At 35.6% G+C, this 12709-nt stretch overlaps 1 protein-coding gene across 2 annotated transcripts in view; it reads left to right on the top strand.

The window, feature by feature from the left end:
• Positions 1 to 10047, top strand: part of LOC120754911 (sodium channel protein type 2 subunit alpha-like) — a 61114-nt gene extending 51067 nt beyond the window's left edge. For both annotated transcript variants that reach the window (XM_058421284.1, XM_058421283.1), the window contains exons 21-27: positions 1493 to 1615; positions 1869 to 2150; positions 3468 to 3521; positions 4187 to 4324; positions 6953 to 7057; positions 7466 to 7736; positions 8106 to 10047. In XM_058421284.1, the coding sequence (XP_058277267.1) occupies positions 1493 to 1615; positions 1869 to 2150; positions 3468 to 3521; positions 4187 to 4324; positions 6953 to 7057; positions 7466 to 7736; positions 8106 to 9289 (2157 nt within the window). In that variant the 3' untranslated portion in view covers positions 9290 to 10047. The remainder of the gene's footprint in view (positions 1 to 1492; positions 1616 to 1868; positions 2151 to 3467; positions 3522 to 4186; positions 4325 to 6952; positions 7058 to 7465; positions 7737 to 8105) is intronic.
• The last annotated feature ends 2662 nt before the right edge of the window (positions 10048 to 12709 follow it).

The following is a 12709-nucleotide window of genomic DNA, read 5'->3' as shown; positions in this document are numbered from 1 at the left end:
GGCACCACTGGAGCGTTCAATTAGCTCTGGCCTCAAGGGTAGATTAGACAGCTCAGGCTGATAGTCTGTGTTGAATGGAGAATGCCTTATGTAGCATTCTGTTTTGTGTTTGACCTCATATATTGTAAAGCCACTCCTTCCCATCCCTAAAGTCATGGTGGGCTGTTTAGCTTTTTCTCACACTATTGTCAGACTTCCTTGTTATTGTTTTCAGCCAGTAACAAGGAATTTTAATTCCTTCTCTTCCTGCTGCCATTTTACCTGCTGGTTTAGCATGTGAGTGCTGCCCTCAACTGCTTAAATAGATCTTTGTTTTATTTTTCTGTCCTATGCCTCTATCCAGCTAAACATTGAACAAATTTCCCATACCAATATCAATCAAATTAAATTATCACCATGCAACATTTTACAGAATCTTTTCAAGCAAACTGTCCTGTACCTATCAGCCTAAACTCTCTGGCTGTTCCCTGTTTGGGAATGAACTTACAGTATACAGACAGAAGTTCTTACCTGTTGTGACGTTTACAGTTATTTCAGCCCTGAAACCAATAAAAATGCTTGTTTTGATCAGCTTTCCACGAGGAAGTAAAAAAGGTATCACAGGAAAGAGCAAAGATGGGATTGTACATTATTTGGCACCTTGCTTGAGCTACCCTTAGAGGAAAGAAACCTGCAGAATCTTCCTGATGTGTAAATACGACAGAAGACAGCTGTCTGGAGTGGCAGGCTCAGTGAGGACACAAGTAATTGACTTTCGCTGGAAAACAGCAAGAGAATCAACTTTTGAGCTGTTAATCCAGCTGTACTGAAGGTTTCAAAAATTCTTGTGGATTAAACCCTTTCTTCTGCAAAAGTAGTAATGTTAAAGAGGAACTCTCAAGGCACATTATTTGTCTAAAATACAAACAATTTGAAAAATTCTAAGTAATGTGCTTTTCTGCAATTATACAATTTACTAGTTACAAGAACAGAAACTTGAAATTAAGCTGAGGTTGGGATTCTGTCTCATATGCATCATTATAGGGTGTTTTGTAATGCTTTCCATTCTTTTTTTGTAGTACACTTTTTGAATTTTCTAATTTTCTAATGTTATATTTAGAATTTCTATATGTAGAAGTCAGTTTATAGCTGGTATCACAGGTTGTCAAAACCACAAACACATGGAGGGAGAGGAAATTACGGGTTTTTTGGGTTTTTTTTTAATAAAAATGCACATACACATATATCCACAGATAGTATTATGGATTAAGGTATGTTTTTATTCAAACTGTTCTGAAATTTACATGCAATATTAGACTAATTTTTTTGTCTTTTTTTTTTCTTTCTCTTCTTTTTTTTTTTTTTTCCTTTTTCTTTTTTAATTTATTTTCACTGCAAGATTAGGGACATGTGAATTTTTTTCCCAATATCCAGAGCAAAATTTTACCCCTCAAGGAATTTCTATTTTGGAGCTACTTAGAAAAGTGCTCTTGTTTTGTTTTGTTTCCTCTAGGTCTCGTTGGTTAGTTTAGTAGCTACTGCCCTTGGCTTCTCAGAATTCAGTGCAATTAAATCCCTCCGAACATTAAGAGCTTTGAGACCTCTAAGAGCTTTGTCACGCTTTGAAGGCATGAGGGTAAGGGAAAAAAAAATGGAACTAATGTGTTAAACAAACCCTTAAAATATGCCAAATTATAAAATCATGGAAGAAGACTAATTGTATGTCTGTTAACAAGGCCAACAGTAGTATGTTTGGTTATATGACATGCATTATTCCTTTTCTATTTGCATTACTTCAGTGTAATAAAATGTTTTACATTCAATCATCTTGAATTTTTTAAAAAATAATCCTTGTGTTGTTTTTATTTTTTTCTGTGTTTATTGACTAGGTGGTTGTGAATGCTCTTACTGGAGCAATCCCATCCATTATGAACGTACTTCTGGTTTGTCTTACATTCTGGCTAATTTTCAGCATTATGGGAGTAAATTTGTTTGCTGGCAAGTTCTATTACTGTGTTAACACCACAAATGATGAGAGGTTCACACCAGAGGAAGTCAGCAATAAAAGTATGTGTGAAAATATGAACAGGACTACTGGAGTTGCTCGGTGGAAAAATGTGAAAGTAAACTTTGATAATGTTGCAATTGGTTATCTTTCTCTCCTTCAAGTGGTAAGTGCATAAATCTTCCACCTTTAGTTTTAGTAGCAGTATAATTTAATTCCATAATTTTCAAGGTTATTCTAAAATAAATAAATGGATATGGATTTGACTTTATAGTTTTGTTCTACTGAGCTAATTATAATGTTGCTTATGGTAAAAATGTGATACATTCTTTGCCCATTTTGGGAGAAGAGGAATATCTGACACTTACCTGATGGATATAAAGTTTCTCGGCCCCAACTGCTAGTGCCTTTTCAAGTGCTACAGAAATACAGTATGTAGATAAAATATCTGGTTTAAAACTGCAGCTAGGTTTCATTTTCTTTTATTTTCTTTATCCATTAAGGCATATTGACTAATATTTTTACCATGGTTGTCATCAATACTTTTCAGGACTTACCTGATCTTCAGACAAGAAGAATGTTAGATTCTGGGCATGAGCCTTTTTTAGAGAAAGTGTCTATGAACTGCCAATAAGACAAACATATATTCACAGTCAGGTTCATTTGACAAACTGCTTCTGGGAAATTATTTGTACTCATAAGCAATTGGTAATTATTGTGTCTTTAAAAATGTCCAGCTGGTAGAGTTTAACAGTTAGTATTGTGCTAGCAGGCTACCATCTGACTGCTTCACGGGGTGATTGTAGCTATTGTTAAACAGTACTGGCAATTGCATAAATTACCAGCTTAGAGAGTGGACCTGCTTTTAGCATTTGTTAGCATGTCTTGCACCTACGGTTTATGGCGGTGGCCCTCTGTGGCCCAGCATGGCTTCCTGTGGCCCCCATGGCTCCCTGTGGATACTGTAACACACACTAGAAGGACGGATGGGCTACTGAGTCCTTGGGCAGCTTCACTCAGTCTCTTCTTGGAGCTCCTGTTCTCTAGTGGATTTGAACTAGGTGCCATCCCAGTGCAGGTGGACTAGGTGATGATGTAGGTTCCCTGTGGCCTTGGCTTTACTGGGATGCCAAATAGCACAGTACCTTTCCTGTAAAGGCAATGCTTTACAAATGGCAACCAGCACATCGCATTTCCTTGGGAGATAAATTGCTGTCTATCTGGTATGGTGATATTGACTGCAACTCACCTCACAGAGAGTTTTTATGAATTTCCATGAAGATTAGAATTCAGTGTTTTAAGAATTAGGGGGAAATATTCCATAGTAATGAACTTCCTGTGTATGTTTCACTTGTAACTCACCAGACTTCTAATATTCTCTTTATTGTTATAAATACAAATAAATTGCAGAAGACACTGTTTTATTTAGAATGTTTTCAGAACTGGAGCTTTGATAGAAAATATTAACAAATTTTGTTTTTAGGCAACATTTAAAGGATGGATGGAGATTATGTACGCTGCAGTTGATTCTACAGAAGTGAGTGCAATATAAAATCTACAGAGTAAAAAAAATCTTCTGAGGGAAAATAAATGTAAAATTGATGTAGTGCTTCTTGAATGGGAGTTTAAATGAACTAAAATATAAAAAATTAAATGTTAATTTATGTCCGAGACTGTACAGATCAGGAAATAAAGTTTTCCTGTGTCTTCAGAATTAATCCAAATAGTGAAGAGGCATTACTGCAAAAGCTAATCCAGAGCTCTGATGATCTCAAAAACCAAAATTGCTAAATTTTGCCTATTTTTCTTTTAATTTTGGTATTTGTTTGCATCTTTCCTCAATCCAGCTCTTGATACGCGTATAGTCTATAGGAACTGAATCGCTTTTGAGATTTGCATATTTCTGTCAAATACAGTAGGACCTACATGAAATGTCAAATGTCATGAAAGAGAATGGACAGAGAGGGAAGGAATGGCAAGTCCTGCAGTGAGTGCAATTACAGAAATCCGTATTAAATAGATTTTCAAGTTCAAATATAAGGCAAATATAGTGTATGCTCCAAGAGAGTTGGGTTTCCCCCTCATACAGCTGGGTTTAGCGTAACCCAGTTGATCTGGATGCAACTTCTCTTCCTGCTCAGGAATCTTTGATTTGTCTTAACTGTTATTTGTGATACTTTGCTGTTTTTCTATGTTACATAGGCAGAGAAACAGCCCAAGTATGAAGACAACCTGTACATGTACATTTACTTTGTGGCCTTTATTGTATTTGGATCATTTTTCACCCTAAACTTATTCATTGGTGTCATCATAGACAACTTCAACCAACAAAAAAAGAAGATAAGTGTCACATGTTTCATTTTCACAATATTCGTTGTTACTTAGCATTCAGCAAATGTATGCTAGGATTAATAGGAATTTCTGAAATTTCTCATAGTAATAGAAAAAAAAATAAATCAGGTTTTAAGATTTTTGTTTATTAAAAATAATGAAATAACAGTCTTTTTAAGGTATTTGAAGTAATTTAAACTTACATTGAGTGTCTGAGTGTTCTCAACATCCCTGTACAGCCCAATGACCAATATTTTGTCCATCAGAAAGTTATGTCCTTTTTTTCGTAACCTTCCAGTGCTGTGACCAAGCTCTGTGAAAGTGCAGATGACTCAAGCAAATAAAAGGCAGGAAAGAAGAGAATATGCAAAACTATAAATGTCAGAATTGATAAGGAGATAACACATAGCAGTATTGTGAAAGCCTCCATTACAGAGATTAACACAGACAAGTTGTATGCTGAAAATACTGCTACATATTGTAAGATCCGATACGGTTGGGGAACTGTCTTGAGTTAGAAAATTTGCAAGAAAAAGAAAATTGGTGTAATTTGAAAATATGGTTTTCTTTTCAACCTAAGCTGTTTCCGTTATTTAAAGGAACACAGTATTGTGTCAAGAACTCTAGGAACTCTAGGAGCATTTTAAATGCCATCATTTGCTATGATGGCAAATTAAATGGTACTTGCTATTTAAACCATAAGTGGTGGCATCTTTGTCCTTCAAGATATATGCATCTTCCTTGGAGTAAACTTCAGGGGCATCCAGTACTTAGCAGGAAGGTGGATCCATTTCTCATCCTTGGAGAGCAAGGCTGTATACAATATTATTGGCATTTTTGGCAGTTGATCTGTAACAGGGTGACCTTACTCATTAGTGAGGTAATAAATTTTATTAAGTTCACTTGGCAGACACTGGCTACTGGAATCATCATGACTCAGAAGGCAGATAAGGGTTCCGGCTAAAGAACTTTTTCTGGCAGTGTGGGGTACACCCTCTGTACATTTGGAGCTGTTGTAAGTCACCAAGAAAGTAAAATACCGGACATGCAATTAGACTGGGGAAGATGCTATCTGTACAGTATTCTTCAGATTTATGTAGCAAATTAATAAGCATTAGCTGTCTTTTGAATTTGTAGGTGTACCTGGGTTCCTAGAAATGTGCAAATCACACGGTTCATGGCTACCCAGCAGTATTTTTCTTGTCTTTGTTCTTTCCTATTATCACTGACATTTGGGCATGTTAGGATAGGAGTGGAAAAAGACCTCATGTTGCAATATACTATATCTGTGTAGTTAAACTGTGCTTCTCTGTGGTTCCTGAGTGCATCCTACTTTCATTATTTAGGTCCGTGAGGGAGGCAATGTTCTACTGTCCATTTCCTAACTGGTCCTTAAGGGTATCTTGCCTTGAGGCCTCTATCCTCCCATGGGATAGTACACTGAGACAAGGATGGCTTGTTCACTCATGGTAGCCATTACATCAGTGAGACAGCAGAAGAAAGCCCCAGCCCAATTCCACTTTCTTTATGGCCTTTTTGTTTTTATTATTTATTTCCCACTGAGTGAAATCTTCCAACAGTAACATCACATTTCCACCATAATTATCAAATCAACTTCTTGTTTTTCTTCTTACTCTCCGAGAAGCTAATTTTACTTGAATATTTGATTTATGAGGAGAGTTAAAGACAGTCTCTTTTGACTTCTAAATTTCCATGTCAATATATAGCCACAGCTGAAAGTTAAGCACACCTTCAGACTTATCATTACTTTGTCTATAAGACTGACGCTGCATTTGACAATGTCACAGAACAAAGGTGAGACAAAGTCTCAGAATCACCTCTGACTCTGAAGTTCATTTCTAAATGCCACTGATTTGATATCATGCATACCTGGAATGTAATTACAAACAAATGTATGAAAGAAAGAAAACAAGTTACTTGTCAGTATAAATTGTATTTCTGATAAGATCTTCCATGTGTTCATTACACATACCAGTCTGGAAATCCTTTTATTTAGATAAGAAACCCCAGAGTAAACCCATGCTTCTGATGATCTCAGTACAATGTAGGAGGATGATCAAGCTACATATACACTGTTCATACATCATCTGAACTGAGATACCTATACTCAAATGGCAAAATGCACATCCTGAAAAATAAAACCTGTGATTTCTTTCTCCTTATATGTTTTACCTGAAGACATATCTGCTCACAGTGTATCTTTGGACCTTTGAAGCTTCTTTTATTTGTGTTAGATTGATTTACAATGTGGAGTTTATGATGCTAGATTTTTAAATGTCTGTGAAATGTATATTTCACAAATTGTTTGGGTTTTTTAAAATTTATTTAACTGAATTAATCAAGTATGTATTGTTTTTTAATAAGAAATAGTTAGAAGCCCTGGGGGTTTTCTTTGTTCCTTAATTTCTTTTCAAGATTCATCAAATATTTTAACAATCTTTTGAAATAATTTGAATAATTATTATGAAATAATTATTTTAAAATAATGATTATGTTTTGGTAACAATGTATAAGGATGAATAAAGGGTTCATTAAAATCGTGTTCTGCAGTGCTGTGAATTAATGGATGTAAAGGCTTGGCTGTAATCAGATTTGGGGTTTCTTTTATTAATTTACCTTGGAGGTCAGGACATTTTCATGACAGAAGAACAAAAGAAATACTACAATGCAATGAAGAAGCTGGGATCCAAGAAACCACAGAAACCTATACCTCGACCAGTGGTAAGAATTGTGCTATTCTTATGTCATCTGTGTTTGGGGAGAAATCACAGCAGTGCATTAATTATAATAAAATTTCGCATTTAACTCTAAAATGGTTTCAGTCTTATTCAAATTATCCCTTCATTGTGAATTGAAATGTACATATATTTGTTCCTGGTGGAAAAATCTCTCGTATTTTTTATGACAAGCTGAAGAAGCAGAGAATCAAAGATGTGAAGAAATACAGGCTTTTTGGGTTTTGAGGTGAATACTTTGAACTGGCATATAAGTTCCTGGACAATGGTTTTCTTATATTTTTGAGCCTTTTGCTCAGTTATATATTTTGGGAGAGGAAGAATGAAATGGGAGGGAGGAAACAGATGTTTATTACATAAAAATACTATAACCTTTTCTTTTTTCTCCCCTCAGAACAAATTGCAAGGTCTGATGTTTGATATTGTAACACAGCAACTATTTGACATCACTGTTATGGTTCTAATCTGTCTTAACATGGTCACAATGATGATAGAAACAGACGACCAGACTGAACTGATGCAAAATATTTTATATTGGATTAACTTGGTCTTTGTTGTCCTTTTCACTGGTGAATGTGTCTTCAAAATATTTTCACTCCGTTATTATTACTTCACCATTGGCTGGAATATTTTTGATTTTGTCGTTGTTATTCTTTCAATAGTAGGTAAGAAATTCTTACGTTCAAAATGAAATATAGTTATTTGTGTATTTAATGCTTTATCTGTGTCAAGTTGTGCAAATTAGAGCAGTTACTTAATTTTAATTTCTCTCAATTTTTTCGGAAATGACATGCGTACTTGAGAGTGGTAACTTTTAGTAATTCTATATCAGTTGTAATACTTTTGAGTTTGAGGTTATTTTCTAAATGTGTGGTGAAAAAAATTCTAAAATTATCCATAGCAGATACAATTTATCTCCAATTATATTTTTTACTAATTTCACAAAAAGAGTTGGAGGTGTGTTTCTACTTTTTTGTGGAAAATGTAATCTGTGTTCAAAACTTACTCTCTTAATTTATTTTTGTGTTTCACAGGTATGTTTCTAGCTGAGGTGATTGAGAAGTACTTTGTGTCACCTACATTGTTCAGAGTTGTACGACTTGCCAGAATCGGTCGAATCCTGCGCCTCATTAAAGGCGCTAAGGGAATCCGCACTCTGCTTTTTGCTTTGATGATGTCTCTTCCTGCTTTGTTCAACATTGGGCTGCTGCTCTTCCTGGTCATGTTCATCTACGCCATATTTGGCATGTCCAACTTTGCCTATGTCAAGAGGGAAGACGGGATTGATGACATGTTCAACTTTGAGACGTTTGGCAACAGCATGATCTGCCTGTTTCAGATCACCACATCCGCTGGCTGGAATAATTTGCTCAACCCAATTCTGAACAGTGGGGAGCCAGACTGTGACCCTAACAAGGCTCATCCAGGGAGCTCTGTGAAAGGTGACTGTGGCAACCCCTCTGTTGGGATTTTCTTCTTTGTCAGCTACATTATCATATCCTTCCTGGTGGTGGTGAACATGTACATTGCTGTGATTTTGGAGAACTTCAGTGTTGCAACTGAAGAAAGTGCTGAACCCTTGGGCGAGGATGACTTTGAGATGTTCTATGAGGTTTGGGAAAAATACGATCCCGATGCAACACAATTCATAGAATATAGTAAACTATCTGATTTTGCAGCTTCTCTAGAGCCTCCTCTTAATATACCCAAACCAAACAAGGTGCAGCTTATTGCAATGGATCTACCTGTGGTGAGCGGTGACAGAATTCACTGCCTTGACATCTTGTTTGCTTTCACAAAGCGTGTGTTGGGGGAAAGTGGGGAGATGGACGCCCTCAGAATACAGATGGAAGATCGGTTTATGGCATCCAATCCCTCTAAAGCTTCCTATGAACCAATTACAACTACATTGAAAAGAAAACAGGAAGAAATTTCTGCCACTATCATTCAGCGTGCTTACAGACGTCACCTTCTAAGACAGTCAGTAAAGAAGCTTTCATTTATGTATCAGAACGATGGGGGTGATCAGCTTATCAAAAAAGATGTGATTGTTGGTAAGCTGAGTGAAAACTCATCTCCAGAGAAAATGGATATGTCTGCATCCGCCACGGCTCCACCTTCTTATGATAGTGTAACAAAACCAGAAAAAGAAAAATATGAAGATGACAAATCAGAAAAGGAAGACAAAGGAAAAGATAGAAGAGGAAACAGAAAGTAAAAGGCAGAAGTTATCCATGATAAACGTTTGCAAGCTTGAAAATATGATGTTTTTGTCAATAGCACTCTTATTGGAAGATTATGCCAAATTTGTAAGTTTTTACATATTTACCCACTGCTGCAGTCAGTGCCTGTCCAAGACAATGATCCTTCACTAGTAAACTCTTGGTCTGTAACAGGGAAACAAACTTGCAGAGCAATAGTTTTGATTATCAGCTGTTACTAATTGAGAGGAGACACAAAATTTCTACTTGGACTATTGGAACCCTTAATGGGTCCTAATAAGCCTCTACTTTTGTGGAATAAGCGTTTCCACTGTGTACTTTTCATCTCCTATCTGTGTTCCATGTGTGTCTGTTCTTTTTCATAATCTCGTTTGCTTTAATAATGTACTGCTTTATTAATTCTGCAGTGCTGAGAAAACAAAATCTAAATACTCTTTATTTAGATAAACACTAAATAATGCTCTTCTGTGCAGAAGAACACAAATGTCAGGAATAGGTAATTATGACATCATAATATGAACATAATTCTCTTCAAGCCACTTCTAAATGCAAAAAACCCCAGGATTCCAGATTATCAAATCTCAGGCTGTAGATCAAAGAAACAGCAAACTATTAAAAATCCAACAGAGTCCAGATAGAGAATTTGCCACTAAATCAAGCAAGGGAATAATTCTCACAGAAAAGAGGTTGGTAACTTAGTCTTTTAAGTAAAATATATTTGGTTTTATTACCTTTTAGTAGTTCTTAATTTATTGTACTGTCCATTTCAAATACAATGGTTTAAATAAATAAATGATGCTACATAGAGCTCCTGTTTGAAAAACTGTGAAACTATAAAAAAAATTTCTTTCAGAGTGTAAAATAACTCATAATTCCTAAAACATTCGAACAGTTTTTTCACAGAAAATCTACAAATGCCAAATTCTGCCTATAGGAAATTATAAGGGTTTTTTTTTAAGTGGTATATTTTGATGCTGTGATATCATAAGTACTTCCATACTTTATTCCAAAGTCTGTTGCTACAATTCTTATTTCTCATGAGTGTGTCCCACATAGGAAAACAATCAACGCTATGAGAATAAGTTGATAGCAGAGTAACTTTGGGGGCAAATAACTGTCCTAATGTATACCTCAGATTTAAATTTCCCTTCTTTGGAAGGATGGATCATAGAAATACAAAATGTGTACATGAGAAAGGACGCCCTCTTGGCAATTTAGTTAGGCTCCCACTGTAATGTAACCTTCTGTAGAGAGCTGAGATGACCCAAAAGATGTACGGAAATCAGCTTTGTCCTGCACTGGGGTTTAGATGAGTTTTTTTGCATTCAGGCTGACACTGTACATGTAAGTAAAATACCCTCTGTTACTTAATCAGTTGTTTTACACAGTGGTACCTGTTCGAACAAAGAGACAATGACCTAATTACCGTATATGTGTCAAATATGTACTATAGTAAGTTAGCTTACAACATTTCAATAGATACTATGATATATTCTGTGATACTTCAAATAATTGGAAGCTCTAACTGATGCATGCTTGCTGCTATTATCCTACAGCTGTTAAAGTTTAACATGGGAAGAGATGTGAGTGGTAAAAAGAAAAACTGTTTGACAAGACCATCATTCCTCATACCAGTAAGCAATAGTTTGCTGCTATTAAAGATCCTATTTTGTGTTGTAATCAGCAAATACGCAGTAAGGTACTGGACTATACAGGACATATAGATGGCTTAAAAAATGGGGCTAGAAGAAAATTGTAACATATATCTATTCTTTTTATTTTAAAAATTGTTTTATTTTATAACATTTTATATTATAAGAAATTGCACATATTTTCCTGTTGTTATTAATTTTTATTCTTGTCTGTCTTTGACACTTTACTGTTCAGAAACCTAAGATACAAAGTGTAATTGAAAATTTCTGCTAATTGCTTTTAACAGCTTTTAATAAGAAATAATTTAAAAACAAATGGACAGTACTTATTTTTTTTTTTTTTTTCCTATAGGTAGGTCTTTTTATGTGAAACAAGATGGAAGGCCTTTTTTTTATGTTATAATCTTGTCTGTTGATTTTCAGGGTAATCTTAGTCATAGAAACATTGCTTTTTCCCCTAGAGTTAATCTCACACTGTCTGCTTTGCTTATTGGTGCACACTGCAGTAGAAATACTTTAAATATAATTTGTTATTCAAAAATCTTCCTTCATGACGATGAGTAGTGAGCTTGTGCAATGGGCAGTGAAACACTTTGCATTTCTTACAACATAACTAGAATATTGATGGACTCCTGCTTTAATAGAAATTATTGGCTCGTAGCATACTGATGAACTGCATGCAGGAAGTTGTTTTACCAAAAATAACTGCATTGCTAACTACCTGAAAGAATAAAGATAACCTTTTTATGTAATTATTTTAGTCTTTGTCTTTTATTGTATGAAGTTTAGATTAGCAAGTAATGGTTGGTAAAATTTAGGGGGAGCCACTTCAGCAGTGAGGTGATTTAGACATCTAGATCACATGTTGCTTCATGACTTAGATCAGTATCAACTTGTCACCATCAAGATGAAATGAAATGCTGATGTTGTCCTAACCAGATGAGTTTTTCTAGAATTCCAAAAAAATCCCCCATTTCAACTGTGTGTCTTGTTGTCAGATTTTTGAGCTGCCAGGAAGAGATCCAGTGATAGTCTCAGTTGGGCAAGTCCAGTGCAGGATGGCTCCACAGCTGCTCCTGTAGACACTGCTCACCCTGAGACAGGTGACCTGGGATCTGTCACCAAAATAACCCCATGGGAGCATAACAGAGTTCCTTTAATCCCTTTTCCTCTAAAAAATCCATGCTTGCCAAGAGAAGGGCTCGAGAGCTGTTGGAGGTTTTAGTAGCTGCGTCACAGCTGTCCTCAGGAACTGATGCCTTTGACGAGGCTCTCGGGCTGGTCCCTGGCAAGGGGTTTCTTCACACAGGTGGCAGGATGAGGGACACAGTGTGTGCATTGGACCTGGGCATGGGGTAATTAATCCGTTTTGTCTTTCTTTTTTTGTGTTCTCATTTCTTTTGTGAAGAGTAGCTGCTGTATACTTGGGCCAATATAAATAACAGGAAAATACCCTAAACTACTCTGTGCTTTGAAGGACAAGGTGCATGATTTTAGTAACTACCTGATTTTAATTAGTATGCATGTTTTTTTCAATCCAGAATAGCTCATGTTTTAATATCGTAGTTGCTAACAATAACTATGTATTAATGTAATAATGTAAATAATTTTTTAAAATATTGGTTAGACTCTTAAATTGCTATTAAAGAATAAAGTTAAGTCAGTCCCGGACAGGTGTGTAGTTAACTTGAAAATTCTATGTGGAATAATCATGAAATATTTATGTAATAATTTTTCTACAAATTTGGTAGTGCAGAGAAATGT

Source organism: Hirundo rustica, chromosome 7 (genome assembly GCF_015227805.2).
Source record: "Hirundo rustica isolate bHirRus1 chromosome 7, bHirRus1.pri.v3, whole genome shotgun sequence".
Taxonomy (NCBI): Eukaryota; Metazoa; Chordata; class Aves; order Passeriformes; family Hirundinidae; genus Hirundo; species Hirundo rustica.
Note: the sequence above shows the minus strand (reverse complement) of the source record. Positions and strands in the feature narration are given on the sequence as shown.